This window comes from Sinocyclocheilus anshuiensis, unplaced genomic scaffold (assembly GCF_001515605.1).
Source record: "Sinocyclocheilus anshuiensis isolate Anshui unplaced genomic scaffold, SAMN03320099.WGS_v1.1 scaffold522, whole genome shotgun sequence".
Classification (NCBI taxonomy): Eukaryota; Metazoa; Chordata; class Actinopteri; order Cypriniformes; family Cyprinidae; genus Sinocyclocheilus; species Sinocyclocheilus anshuiensis.
This window is the reverse complement of record NW_015544185.1, coordinates 2124220-2140421: the sequence shown is the minus strand read 5'-3', so window position 1 is coordinate 2140421 and position 16202 is coordinate 2124220. Positions and strand designations below refer to the sequence as shown.

The following is a 16202-nucleotide window of genomic DNA, read 5'->3' as shown; positions in this document are numbered from 1 at the left end:
ATAGGGCTCCATTGAAATGGCATCACCCTCAGTCCAAACTGGGTTCCAGTACTGCCTCTCCCCCGTACTTTCCTGTCTACACTATACCGTCCTATAAATAAAAGTAAAAAAATATAACTGCTTATTGGTCCATAAAATACTCTTTTTTTATTAGAGAAAGGTATGAAGACCACTTCCAAGCGTTTACCTAAAAGTCTACAAAGCTCATTTCTACAAATAAAGGCCACACCAGAGCGTATATCCACCAATAACACACTACTCTTACTTTTACAGCAAAAAAACCTAACATTCTTAGATGCTTTAGGTGTAAAAGCCAATAGAACAAATAAATAGAGTGGACACTTTATTGTAGTAATTGCATTCCCTCAGAAGAATGAGAGAAACATAGTAGTGTACCACATTCTAGTTGTTGCTCTTCTGTTGAACTGTTCAAATATTGGTCTATTCCATTGTTTTTAATCTCCTTAAAGTACCTTCTAATCATACATACTGACACTTACCAGCACATTTGGTCCGAGTGATGAGGGGTGGTCCCGGTGGTCCAGTGCCACCTTCCCCAGGTCGGGTCAGAAGAACCTTAATCTCATACTCCACATCTGGATCCAAATGCCAGAGCTTGTACGTTGGCGCATCCACAACATGCGTCTCGGCCCAGTTTCCAGTGGTGGTGCGGTACTCCACCTCTTTCAGGATGATGGGGCCGTCACCGATGATGGAATTGGCGTTTGGTTTGATCCACAAGTAGGTGGCACCAACTGCAAGAAGTTCAGGTGGAGCGATGGGTGTGGGTGGCGCTGAAGAAGAAGAAAGAAAGAAGGGGATTGTTTATTATCTACAATCTTTATTTATCACCTCACAACCAAGCCCGTCCACATTGGCATCAAAGAAAAGGCTAAACTAGTTGACATTTTATCATCATGTTGCCTTCAAATTCCTCCTGGGAAGTTTCTACTTAGAAACTCAGAAGTCATAATTATTATGAAGCGTGTTGAGTGTCAGAATCAAAAAGGTTTTCATATTTCTTTCTTTTGCACTTCACAACAAAAAGCTTTTTAACACTAGTGCAACAAAATGAAGCGCAAGAGATGTGCATTAGAATCAATGTTTTATCTGCATATTTTTGTTTATTCTTCATCAATAGCATGTGTACAAACTAATGCATTCACCATACAACTATTAAGATCAATACCAAGCATCTTCAATATATAAATAAATCCATATTTGGTGGATTAGAGGTGGAAGAAGCAATAGAAAGAAATAAAGTGGCTGCACTGAAATACATGAGCCAACTCTGGCAATAACTTTTCAGCAAATTTAAAAAGTTGTTGAAAGAGCAATTAAGGGCCGTAGAAAATAATCTCGCTTCAGTATTACACTGCATTCAGACATCATTTCACATTTGCTTTTGTAGTGCAAAATGGTGAGAGAAAAATGAAGGCTGCAATTACAGTGATGCATGTGGCTGAAGCTTTGGAGCTCATTAAGGGATATCAGACAGACTTGCTTGACCGGCAGAATTGTTAGAGTAAATGGAATGAAACGTTTCCTGGAATCCCAGTTGAGAAGGTGGGCTATAGCTTTTTCCCTTAACACTTAGCTAAGCTCTCTTCCTATCACTCTCTCTCTATTGCTTCTACATACTCACATTAAATCCACTGGAGACAGCTTACGGCTTGCACTGCATTAACTTCCTGTCTCTGCCTGTCTCTTCCTTCTTTGTCTCACTGCCATTGAGCACCTCAGATTTACCTTCAAACATGTGAAAGGTAAACAATATTTCTTTTTTCTTCTTTTCTTGCCTTCTTCCTTCTTTCATTGTTTACTACCTTCCTTCTGCTTCCAACTTCCTCTCTCCCTTTTTCTTCCATTCCCCTTCCTTTTCCCTGTTTTTCTTCATTTCTTTCTTTTCTCCTGTTTTCTTCCTTTCTTCTTTCCTTCCTTTTTACCTTGATCCTTTTTCTTCCGTACTCCCTACCTTACTTCCATACTTCCTCCCTCCCTTCCTTCTACAGGATTCTTTATTTCAAGTAAATAATAAAGAGAACGCAAGCAACCACATAGTGATGCCCTAGCAACCAATCAGAAGACCTTAGAAACAATCTGGCCCAGCCATCAAAACATTTTCTTTATAAAATATAAGAATTCGATTCAAACATTTTTGTTTCCCAAGTAATATTTTTAACTTCCTAATGTAAAAATTCATTCTGATTCATTTTCTTTATTTTATTTTATTTGCTTTCTTTCTTTCTCAGTTCCTGCCTTCCATCTTCTAATCGTCTTTTTGGCACTCTTTCTCAGCAGGAGATGGGGCAGACACTAATCCAGGGCTAGAGGTGAGTAGCGGTGCATGAAGGGTTCATCCGAGCATGGAAGAGCCACCCAGGCCCACTCTAATGAGAGGCTGCTGTCTCTACTGTGCCATGTAATCAACTGAGCCAGATTACCAAAGCCCATTTACCCACAGCTGATAACCACTGACTCCCTCAGCTGCCCGGAAAGGATATGCTCTAGCTTGGAGAAGAGAGTTTAGACGTAACCCGTCAACCTCCGAAGCTTAAGAGCGTTTAGTGCTTGAAATTAAAATTTCAATTGAAAGTGAAAAGGTGGGAGAAAATAAAAACAATAACAGAAAGGAAGGAGGAATAATAAAAAGTAAACATCGATTACCAGAGAAAAAAGATGAAATATAGGAGGGTTTAAAGAAGAAAAACATTTTTTTTTTTTTTTTACATTTTCTGCAGAAACTGTCCACCTATAGTCTCTACAATATTCTGTTTTTTAAATGAGTCACTCATTTAAAGTCTATTGGATATTTTTCACCTTTTTTCGGCTTAGAAAACTAATATATGTGTAATACTTAAGCATAGGCGTTTAAATCCCTAACCATAAACATGACCAATAATTTGCCATAGTAAACCCCAGTAATAATGACTGCAAAACAAATCTTCAACACTTTAGTGTGAAATGAGATATTGCTTATGGATAATGTCTTATTTATCATATGAATGGACTCCAGCGTGTTGTTCATCAAGGTAGCTGTCACATCCAAATTGCAATTTTGAAGTAGTGCCTTTGTTCAAACCATTAATACACTTCCATCGTTTAATGCATTTTCAGCAGTCTTTATGTCAGCACATTGTCCTGGCGTGGGCATTTATGGTCCTGCAGTTGATAAACTCGGCGATTAGCAGAGTGTTTTTGGATTGGGCGTTTATTATTGCAGCTGGATTGAAATGAGGTTTGGAAGCTTCTGATGACTGCTGATGAATCTTGGTGATTGCTGCTTGTTGATTGGCTGAGTGATATTGTACTCCGGATGATTTACAAACTATTTTGTGCTTCCAGCCTTAACAATGTGGTTGTTGATTAGTGCTACGCAGTGGTGGAAAGAGTACTGAAAATTTGTACTTAAGTACAAGTACTGTTACATTGCTGAAATACTACTCAATTACAAGTAAAAGTACTGGTGCCAAAACAGTACTTAAGTAAAAGTACAAAGTACTCTTCTCAAAAACTACTCAGAGTACTAGTTACTAGTTACTTTTTAGCCGGCGATATTTAATGAATTACCAAAAAATATTCATTCATATCAAAGATCTATGTGGATAATAGCTATTTTGAACAAAACCCACTTTCATCTTATTGACAAAGTATGTGAATTAGTGGTCATGATACAGGAATTTCTAACTTCAATACCTTGAAAAATATCAATAGTGTACCCGTGAATCGGAAGTTGCAACTGACTTCAGTGTTGTGATGTACTTCCAAGTGAAACGGAATATTGAATAAAGGGCGGGGTTTTATTGTGGTGCACCTCCTCTCCACCTCCTGCTCATAGCAGATTCACGGTTGGATAGTGGTTAAGAATATCTGCTTGTTACATCTGACATCACGCTTCACTGCTTCTGGGTCCTAACGCTTTGTCAAACCCCCCCCAAAAAACAACAAACTGTGCTAATATACACCCACGATGTCATGTAATACTGAAAAATTATAACCCTAACCTTTATCACCATACTGAAATCCCAGATGGCCTGCCAGTGATTCAGCTAAAATATTAGTGTCTGAGACACTGTGAGGACAGAGACTGTAGTGTGCACAGCAAACTTTTAAATGCTTAGCTTAAATATGTAATATTAATTAAATAGTGCTCATAAATGGCTGTTGAGATAGTATTCTCAAGTGAAATGAGTAGAGGCTTGGACCCGGAAACAGCAGTCCTTATGTCATGACTTAACAAGAGTATTCTCCCAAAGCCGTCAAACTGACGTCATCAGAGCCAGAACGCCATTCCAGAGCGGAAGCCAATTTTCAGTTTTTGATTAAAGATTACGACGGCAGACAATTTTTTCCCCCGGTGTATTGACTTGCACGGTTTAAGTTTTCACCACAAGACTAGTAATGTGCACTAAAAAAAAGGAAGTAGGATCATTTTTGATTTCTTGACGAATTTAATAATTTTCAATACCATTGGCAAAACTATACTGTATACTGCCATATACTTTATATGATTAACAGATTTTAATATAGGCTTTTATTTACATACATATAAATATCGATCAATTACCATTACAAAAATCTCAATCTTAAACATTTGCTCATTCTGTGTATTTGTGTCTTTAAAATAGGCTAACTTTGTTGCAAAAGCTTACAGCACAAGGAAGCATGATTTAAAATTTAAAATTTCAAACTGAATTGAATTTACATAAAAAGACAAGTGCACAGTCAGTAATAAAATAAAAATCATAAAACAAATTACCTCAATTCAGTTGAGGTATTCAAAATATGACCACACTGAATTTTTATAGGCAGTGATTTAACAGCCATATATGTGGTTTATTTAGATAAATCAGATGGCTTTGACCTGTAATGACTGTACAATGTAGTGATGCAGTTAGACAGACTAGGATATTTATATGTACAAATCATACAAATATCCCATTCCAAAACATGTCTAGCATACTTACATTGTAAAGAAATTAAAGTTAAATTTTTGATAGTTGAAAGACTTTCTGATGCATTTCACTTACAGCCAATAACATTTCCAGTAGCGTTTTCATCGGTCAGGCGTGGATCTATTCTGAATGGTTGATAACTTTTGGCAAAGTTTAATCCAGGAGCAAAGAGCAATAATTTCTAGCACGGGAGATTGCGATTGCACACAGTCTGAGTGCGCACAAGCAATATCGGAGTGAGAGGACAGGCAGTTAATTTGTATAAGTTAGGCATATTTGAGAGCTTGCATCCAGTTTTCCTGCGATTACATGACTGTTCTCATGTTACAATAAAGCGCTAGGCATATTTGCGCAGGAATGATTACAATTATGCGGAATACCTGCAAGCCCGCGCGGACATTCAGACTCTGTAATCGACAGGAGGCGGATGCATGTCAAACTCACCATCGGAGAGGAGAGCGAGATGCAGCTTGATTAGAGGATATTTGCCTAATTCTGCCCTGCATGTGTTATTTGTTGTGTGCCGGTGCAGATACTGTGGAAAATGATTAATGGAACCATGTCAGATATTTCAGTATCGGTATCAAAATATAGATATTTATGATAACACTACCATGTAGTTTGTTTCTCCAAACTTTGAGTCCATAAGTTACGCTGAGCTCCATCACTGTCTGATCAGCTCTTCAGAACCTGCTGCAGCAGCGGCTTTTCCCGGTCCAGATCAGGGCTTTTATTGGTCCCTTCACGATCGGATATCTTTATTGGCTACTGAAGTGCCGTCAAAGGTTTGAATATCAATTCAAATTGTGGGCGTACTCAGTAACGAACTATGATTTAAAAGTAACGAAGTAGATTATTTTGCTTAATTTGTACTTAAGTACAAGTAAAAGTACAGCTTTAAAAATATACTCAAAAAAGTACAAGTACCCGAAAAAACTACTTAATTACAGTAACATGAGTAGTTGTAATTCGTTACCGCCACCACTGGTGCTACGTCACTACAGAGATCAACATATGTTCATTATAGGAAAGTTAAAACATTTGATGTCTATTAATTACTTTGTAGTCCCATTCAGGTCAATTATTGCTTAGGATGATGCAACAGTCTTGACAAATAAATAAGAAACTGTGGTATCATGACAAAGAGCAACTAATAACTGAAAGTGCAAGAAGATAGGTGAGAGAGCGCTTGTATATAAATATACTGGCAGAACAAAAACAAATATAAGAATGACACAAAGGCTTCAGCTCATCTCAGCTACTTAAGTTCTCCAGTTCTTATGTCAGTATATTCTCTCAAAAAGATGAAATGAGAATGAATAAGGAAATATGCTAGGCTCAGACAGGCTAGACACAACCACACAGTGCCACACAGTATGGATACAGATAACAAAAGGAGCATTACCCGTTCACCAGGGGTCCCTTTCACTCCAGGAAAAGCCCATTTCCTACAGACATAAGAGACTTCCTGCACACACTATTTACTATTTCAGGTGTAGAAGAGCATGTGTGAGAGAGCACAATCCTAAATACTCTCTCATCTTTTCTTATCAAAATTCCCTTGATACACAAAGTTCATTCCCATTTCCACTGATACTTTGCCATACGTTCAGGAATATTGGCGTCAATGTGGTGATTGGAGTCCCTGTGCAGGTGTATGTGTGTCCATGTGGCCAAGCGCCCCTATAATTTTATCCTTTATCACCTGGTGTCTGCAGGGAGGTTTTAAAACAGCTGGATTTGTGAGAAATCTCCAGAAATCCCACCCCGCTATCTGATCAAAGCCCACCGGGTTTGTCTGATAGCAGAGCTGGAGGAGAGAGAGATGAGCTCTACCGTCACATGGGAATTTGTAGCTGTGAAACAACAATAATTGCAATCTGGTTTCTCGCCTGTTGGAACAACCAATTCAACAGAAATTGAGAAAGGGATATAGAGAGAATATATGAGAAAGTTTGATTTAATCTAGAACCAGAGTGTTTTTTAATAGCCACAATTCAACTGATACATAAACTGATGCATACACATTTGTGCTTGCGTACACACAAGAGCAGGACGGTATATCAGTATTTAAGATATATTCTTTATTATTTGGGCTGTGAAATAATACATACTGTATTCTTTACATACACTGTTCAAAATTTGGGGTTTCTCTTACCAAGGCTGCATTTATATTATCAAAAATACAGTACAAACAGTAATATTGTGAAATATTATTGCAATTCTATATGATTGTTTTCCATTTAAATATATTAGAAAATGTCATTTATTCCTGTGATGCAAAGCTAAATTTACAGCAGCCATTACTCCAGTCTTAGGTGTTACATAAAACTGGGCTGCTTAACATTATATATATTCCAGCTCTATAAACGTTAAACCTCAACTTGGCTTCTTCACTTCAAGCTCTTCCAAATCAGATGAATTTTGCATTTTTCAGATGAACAATGTCTAAAATGTTACACAACCAGAAAAACATTAATAGCATCAAAAAACTTCATTCCATTATTTCATTCCATTTAAGAATTGCATCACATTATGCCAAAAATCACTCAAGCACTTTCGAAAAATTGCAAAGCTCTCCATAGGACTAGCAAGCTCTCTGCACACCTATTCATCAGACTACAGCAGCACCCACAAATCTCCTACATCCTCCACACTGGCACCCTCATGGCATGACTTTCACTTTATTGTTTGGATCAAACCTCGGAAGAATGGCTCAAGGGAACCAGATGAGAGATGCCAGGAGAGATGCAGTCTGTGCCTTTGACCTGACCCTTGTCCCTTGATGCAGTATCTCTTTGGAGGTTTGATTCTCTTTGCCAGGGCGAGGAACTACAATTCCCGCTTTTTCTTCTCTCCTAAAAACGAATTCCCCTTCTATTTTTTATAGTTGTGCATCGGTGTTAGAAATGTTTCCATTGGATGCCCTCACAGAATGCTTTAATCAAAACATTGTATTGAGCACTGTGGAAGAGCAGGGAACAAGAGAAATGCAGAGGAGGAACGCTGTAAACATACAAGCGCAGTAAGAACAGCATGAGAGGAGTGAAGGTTCTACAAACCCTCTTTCAGAAGAAGCACATTCAGGTCTGGACAAATAAAAGCAATGCACGGAAAACGGACAACAAGAGAGGGAGACAGTGAAAATAAGGGGGGAGGCGTCTCTCGCTAGACTGAATTCACAAACCCGGCGCTGTTCAAAGACGGCATGCTGAGGACACCTGTGCATACAATTCTAAATTCTGCTCCAAAAACAACTCTGGACTCAGGGAGATGTAAAACACACACACACAAATCTCTATTCCAAAATCTATTGAGCTGCCTTACTGTATACTGCCTACATAGGCCACATCCTAACTGGAGCCTCATAAGGTCAGAAATGCAGACCAGTAATAGAAATCTGTCTGTAGGAGATGGCAGTTTACATTAATGTTCACTATATAATACAACACAAACTTGTGTGTTTGATAGCTATAAGCCTTTGTGTTCATGCATTTGCATAGTGTATGTTTCGGGCCTAAGTGACCAATTTGGAACAAACTACAAAGGTTCAGTTGCTGCACAAACAGTGCTGCTTATGTGAAGCACACAATAAAACTTTACTCACAATTGCTGCCAAGACCTTGATTAGCATGATGCTAAGATAATGTCAAACAAATGTATTTATATATTTTCAGAATACACATTATTTCAAAGCAGCTTTACAGAAAATTATGATGTTAATATTTATTATATATTCACGTCTTATAGTTGCATTTTGCAGATTAGAACTGGGCAATAATATATTTTGTGACGATACAAGCAATCAAGCAGTTGAGATTTGCTATATAACATGTATCACCCTATGTGAGTGTACTGTATGTATGCGAATAAATTTTGACACTCATATATCCAACTTTAGAGATAATATAGTTACACTTCGCAATAAAATAAAAAAAGTTTAGTTTTGCTATTTAGTATAAGAATTTATTCACACACACACACATATATATATATATATATATATAGAGAGAGAGAGAGAGAGAGAAGTTCACATGAGTGTACTCTATGTATGCTGATAAAGTTATAATTAGGGATGCACCGATACCACTTTTGACAGTACTCGCCCGATACCTATACTTTTATTTTTGGTACTTGCTGATACTTGGTTTGACTGTATATCCTTCTGTTATTTTCACACTTAATTATGTTAAAAACTTAACAAAATTAAGTTTTTGTTACTTTCAGTGTTCATTTTTTTTCTCTCTATGGTAGCCTGCGTGCTCTCTCTCTCTCTCCCTCCCTACCATTAAGTAACTTGTGCATTGTTTTACTTACATCTTTTTGACATACAAGTACGAGTACAGGAGCTCAGTATCAGGCCCGATACCGATACCAGTATCGGTATCGGTGCATCCCTAGTTATAATATAATATATATCCAAATTTATATATTGAGCTGTGCATTAATACAGTTTACATTTACATTGCAAAGATTTAAACAATCACACAGATGAGATTTGCTACAGTATATAATATATATTGTGTCATGTGAGTGAACTGTATATAAAGTGGAATGTACTATATATCCAACTCACAAAATGCATTACATATCGGGAATAAAGTATCCTTTTTGCAAGTATGCTTAAAATCAACATTTTACAGACTTGAATACAATCTAGAATTAATTTCTTCACTGAGTTTGCCACAATGTATGGGTTGCATTTTTTTTGCAATTTAAGTTTAAATGACTTATATAACCAAGTTGATTATACTTATAAAAAAAAAATTTTTTTAAGTTGAAACAGGCAGAATTTTTTTTTAGTCGAAGTAAAAACAAGGGTTCCTTTAACTGAAAGGCATAACTTACATTCCTACAGTCGCCATATTGAGTCTTATGACTTTTCCCACTTAATTTTCTACAAGTGGTCTGTATCATCTCCTTTATACTCTCTCTGCAGCCTTTGTGTCTGTAGCTCACCTGCGATGCCTTATAATGTTGCTAGGTAGGCAGCTCACATATGTTTTGGAAACAGAACTACTGTATTCCTATGAGATGGAGATTCTGTGGAAAAGCTATGTATGTCAATGCATATATGCGGCATATACTTTGAAGTGCCTGGAACTTAGAGAGCAGTGCATCAAGAGGCTACGGAATACAAACTAAATAAATAACTATTCACACAGACAAATAAAGTGGCTGCGAGTGTTTGAAGTGCTAACTCCTCGGCTTCTGCTTATCTGGGCTGTAGTATTACTGCGCTCTAATCCATCTCTGTAGTGAAGGCCACTCGCAGGCAGTCTACGGACACACACACAGACTTCCAAAATCCTTCACTAATACTTCTCTCTGTCTGTGTGTAGATAACACAGTGCTTTCTGCATCACCATCACACACATAAACACCTCTCGCAAAAAACACACACAGACCAGCGATGTTGGCAGACATTTAGGTCCGTGTTGAAACACTACACGCACAAGCTGCAAACTCACCGTTTTTCTGTCCAATATCCTGAAACCACACACAAGCCCTGTTCCAAAACCTAGGGAGCTGCCTGCTTAGGCAGCTGACTTTAAGGCAACTAACATGGAATCTCATAAAAATTTTAAAAAACCTGATCTCTACATAGGCTGAAAATCTGCACAGTACACGTCACAAAGCAGCAGCTCACAATTGATTCCAATAGAATTTGATACATGGTTGTTATGGGTAACTAGAACTTAAAATTATTTTAAAAGATTTTTGTTACTTGAAATAAAACATACGTTAAATGAAAATAAATATAATAAAATTATAATAATAAAAAAATAATCTGTAAAGTACATTTGAAATGCGGCCCAAAAGAGCTTAAAAATCACTATCACTTAATTTTTTGTACAAAATGTAAGGGAATTTTTAAAAATAAAAAAAAAATAAAAATAAACATTTGAAAAAGTATATCATCCAGGCATGTTTATAATATTGTATTATTTATTATATCAATAAATATAATAAATAAAATAAAATAAAATGGCAACTGCTTTTGCACTGGGATTCAAAAATACATCTTATTTATAAAAGTACAGTTTTTTTGTTATGCTAACAAAGGACAATAAACAGAATTTAGAATTGAATTGAGAAAAATTCTGCAGTCTACTGCATTCTTTTACAGTAGGTTAATATTCCCCACATGCCCTACATCAACTACACGAACATCATACCAAACAGAGAATCGATCCAGATTACGCCCTGGAGTTCAGTCCCAGATTACAGCCGTCACCTGTCATTAGCACCTCTACCTGAGGCCATCCCTCTGTCTATGAATCCATTAGCTATATCAACACTATATTATTCTCTTTCATTCACTCTCACATGAAAGGTCCAACGCTGACCAGCAGCATATCAATAAGGTCGTACTGGACACACTAATTTGCACAGACCTTGCTATTATTCTGCTGATGTGAGTCTGTGGGGAGAGTGTGGTGTGGATGGAGGGCCCCTGGGGGCCTCCTGTCTTGTCAGAGGCAGAGAGGGGTTTCATGAACCATGGGGATGCCAAGACCTGCATGCTAACTAGACTAGCACACTGCCTCTGCCACACTGAGAGGTTACTGTGCACAGGCCCAGGATTCACTGAGAGATAGTGAAGATTCAAGAAGAGTTCGTATCTATATTAGAATACTGAATTCAGTGTTGCTTCAAGAGATTTTTAAAAACATATGGTAACTGTATTCATTTTAAATCTATGATGAAAATAGGATTTTTTTTCTTGTAATGGCAAAGCTAAATATTTAGTAGCCATTACTTCAGTCTTCAGTATCATATGATCATTCAGAAATCATTCTAATATGTTTCTTTGGTGCTCAATTGTTATCAATAATCATCTCAATTATAAATAATGGTTCTTATTATTATCAATATTAGAAACCGTTTTTGCTGCTTAATATTTTTGTGGAAACCAGCTCAAAAGAACAGGATTTATTTCAAATAAAAATCTTTACTGTCACGTGATCAATTTAATGCATCCTTGTTGAAAAAAAAAAACCTTTTGAGACCTAAATGTATGCCCTAAACTGCAAAAGATAAATAATAGTTAGCAACGTAGCTACCAAGACATGACAAGTGGTACTATATTCCCATGGAAACTGAAAGTCAGAACATGGCCAGAGAATATTTAGGCAATTAGTTTAAAAAAGTTAGTTGACACATTTGTTTATTGCAAATTACACTGTTCAGTGTGTTCATCTATCCATCACACTTTATTATGGAGCTTGATTACACTACAACACAATCAGGAAAGCAGTGACTGGCTTGATAAACTACTGCTCTAAGTAGCGCGAGAGAATTTATATATATATATATATATATATATATATATATATTCTGAGGTAAGCGGTTTGTCAACCACCAAGATCCAAACCAGATAAATGGGTTTTCCCACCTCCAAAATCCTAATTTAACCCATAGATTTTTTTAATAACCTGTGCAAATGGTTTCTCCCAGAATTAATCTAAAACTTTTCTTTCTCCCACATCTCTCACCCTCTGACACTGTGATGCAAATGTGTATAAATGGGCTAATAAGGCACAGAGGATTTTGGTTTAAAATTGCATCAGGGTGAGACATGAGAGAGTGAAGTGACTGTCAGAATGAATATTACTTAACACAGATTAGCATACAATAAATCTGAGCTCTGACACCACATAGGCTTGAAGTAGAGATAAAGAAAACAGGAATGGAAGAGGGAAAAAAGAAGATAATGCAGGCAGATGAAAATTATTGTACGTCCAAATGTGTCTGAGACAGAAATGAAGAGTAATGATAGGAAATTGCTGCCCAGTGGAAAGATAAATCACAAAAGACATCTCAGTTGTTGCTCATAGATTAAAAAAGATTAAATAGCCAGCAAATTGTGAAGTCTCTACTTCCTCCTGAGAAAAAAACCCTCAGTAATCATCTGCTTTGTCTCTCTTGTGGAATTTCATAAGAGACCTCAACGTCTCAAACTGCGTTCATATTTGCCAAGATACCAAAGTCTGCGATCAAAAGTCAAAAGAGATCTCAGTATGAACTCAAACATTGGTCGCACTTTATATTAGGTGCCCTTAACTAATATGTACTTACATCAAAAAATAAGTACAATGTACTTATTGTGTTCATATTGTTTTGCAAAAAACGGTAACACTTAATTTTAAGGTGTCCTTGTTACACATTGCATGTACTTCCTATTATAATAACAATGAATTATGCATAATTACATGCAAGTAACCCTAATCCTAACCCTATAGTAAGTACATGTAGTTAATTAATATTACTCAGTACTTAAATGTATAATTACACTGTAACAAGGACACCTTAAAATAAAGTGTAACCCAAAACACTTTTGCTGCTGTTAAGGTGGGATACGGGTAACGTAGGGACAGGTTTGGTGGTATGGGTAGGTTTAAGGGTGGGTTAAGATGTAAGGGATGAGTAAACAGTGTAATTATAAATGTAATTACAGAAATTAATTACAGATGTAATTACATGCAGGTATTTTTTAAAATACAAGTACAATGTAAAAACATGAGTGTACACAATAATGCACTGTATCAAATTATTCATTTCAATGTAAGTACATAGAAGTTAAGGTCACCTAATATAAAGTGGGACCCAAACAATTCTCGTCACATCCTTCAATCACAAAATAATCTGAACTGCTATTCCCATTTATACAACAGTTCGTTCTGGTTCTCAAATCTGATTGCTTGAGAACCGTGAGATATTGTACTGGTATCGCTACAGGAACGCCCTTTCGCAATTTTGTATCGATATGAATTCTAAAAGTGACGTATGTTTAACTGTCAACTTGAGCTTTGAATCCGTGGTGGAAGGAAGTAGTTCCGCACAAAAGAGGGTTTTATTAGGCACTCCGTTGTTTCTTGTTTAATTACACACATGTTCTCTCGAACTGTTGTATAAACGCAATATCACTCTCGTACTCGAGCGATACCGGCTCTATATCAGCGGCTGTGATTGCCTGCGGTCTCGTGCCTCTGGCCTAATCACAGCCATGCTGATATAGAGCCGGTATCACTCTCGTACTCGAGTGATATTGCTCATTTACTTTATAGCTCTACACTCTTACTGTTCATCTAATCATCTAATTTATGTCTATATTTATTTGTCTGAATGTCTAAACTCTATATAATTAAACTGTGTATAATTAAACTACATTTGTATTTCCTGAAGGAAAAAAAAATACTTGCATGGTGGTAAAATAACAGTGTTTAGGTTTTTTTAGGCAAGTTTAGGTTTCAGGTTTTGGATCTATATGAAGCAAAACCTCATCATAATACAAGATTGTTAAGCTAATCACAATTCAGTATGCAAATCTGTGTTAGAAAGAAAACCAATTACAATTCGGTATAGAAATATCACAATGACATAATGATTGCCAGTTACATTTTACAGCTCATCTACAGTATGAATGTGTTCATTCAACAATATGAATGATGTCAATGGGAGATTTTCAAAATTCATAACATTTACCAGAACAAAAATTTATCCTAAAGTTTAAAAATGTAGTGCAAATGCCAAGTGATTCAGGCTCAATTAGCTGCAGAAGTTTCACACTTAAGGTTAGAAGTTTAGAACAAACTAACCAGATTGTTTGAGGAATATTTCTACTGCCTTCCAAGTACTGTAATAAAACAAAAATAATTGTGAACTCAATAAAACTCCTGAGCTATGAAAGAGCAACCTGTGAGCAATAAAATGTTACTGTGGCTGAGAAAGCAATCAAAAAAGGAGACACATGCATGCATAAGGGAAACATATTTACAAAGCAAATCCTGCGAGAGCCAAAGCAAGCGAGAATAAAAAAGAGACGAGAAGAAAATGACAAATAATGGGACTTTCTCAATGGTGACCAGCAGGAAGGTACCCTCACATCACAATTACTAGCACCTCTCTGTCTGTCTCTCTCTCTCTCTATCTCTCTCTCCATGCCATCAGCCGGTGGTTATTAATGACCCCTGCACCCCTCTGTGAGCACCCCATTTATAAAACTCACCGTTTTAATCTCTCAGTGTGTGTTACTCCCCCGCCTGCAAACACACTCATACATTCAGTGGCTGACACATTTATGGAGGATTGAGAATGCAATGGCCAGTACTTACAGTTCAGGCACCTGCCCAAAACTGAGCATACTTACTCATATTTACACACCATTCCTCTCTCTTTTTTTTCTGTTGTTTGACCGGTTATACAACTCATCTACAATATTCCTATAAAGTATAAAATAATTATATTCCTATAAAATAAAGTCTTGTAGCTTGACCGACATGCACATTGAAAAGAGTGGTGTAAAGATTCTTTAAAATAATCTATTTTTTTGGGAAAAATTGAGAAAATACTTTCATTTTAGTGAGATTTATGCTTAAAAAACTATTTGCTCAGTTCAAAAGTTTGGGGTCAGTAAGATTTTTGCTAAAGAAAATTATATTTTTATTCAGCAAGTTTTAAACTGATGAAAATTGTAACTTGCCAAATATAAAAGACAAAACAAAACAATGCTATTCTTTTGAACTTTCTATTAATAAAATAAATGATTTAAAAGTCACAGTTTCCACAAAAATATTAAGCAGCACAACTGTTTTCAACATTGATAATAGTAAAAAAAAAAAAGTTTCTTAAAGGGGTGGTTCACTGATTTTTTTTTTAGGCTTGATTGTGTTTATGGGGGTGCAGTCTAACGTGTTAATGCTTCGGTTGTAAAAAAAAATGCGAAAAATTTTTGAAAAAATTATTTTCACATAATTTACCTTTATTCCACACCGCTCTGTCCCTTCTCTGAGAAACGGGCTGATCATTTCCTATTTTATGAAGCTCCGCCCTCAGAAATAGGCGATGGACTCTGATTGGTTGGCTAGCCCAGTGTGTTGTGATTGGCTAAACCGCCTCACCTCAGCGGCATGTGCTCCGGTTGTATTGTAAACAATGGCGTCGTTAATATCGCTCATCAGTTTGAGCCCGATTGAGAAGCAGAGGATATTATTAAAGGGATCGTGCAGAACCAGTGCAAGCACAGATTTTAATGGTAGGCTTATGTTTTTTGTTTGTTGTTGTCTCATACTTTTAGATATGCTGTTATTTGTAAATGCTACTGCTTATGTTAGCTTTTAATATATGGTTTTATCCTGGTTAAAGCTTTAATACAGTACGGCAACTGCATGCGCGTCCATGTTTAATGCTTCTCATAGCTATGTGAAAATAAGTGTGTAATTGGATCAGTTCATTGTTGGAGAA

General features: G+C 36.6%; 1 protein-coding gene across 1 annotated transcript in view; it reads right to left on the bottom strand.

Annotated features, from left to right (window-relative positions):
* Window positions 1-500: 500 nt before the first annotated feature.
* The window catches only part of LOC107696410 (receptor-type tyrosine-protein phosphatase T-like), a gene marked incomplete at its 3' end in the record, with an annotated part of 130439 nt that continues 114737 nt past the window's right edge, over window positions 501-16202 (bottom strand). Inside the window, exon 7 of the mRNA XM_016496720.1 lies at window positions 501-794. Within this exon, the coding sequence (XP_016352206.1) occupies window positions 501-794 (294 nt within the window). The remainder of the gene's footprint in view (window positions 795-16202) is intronic.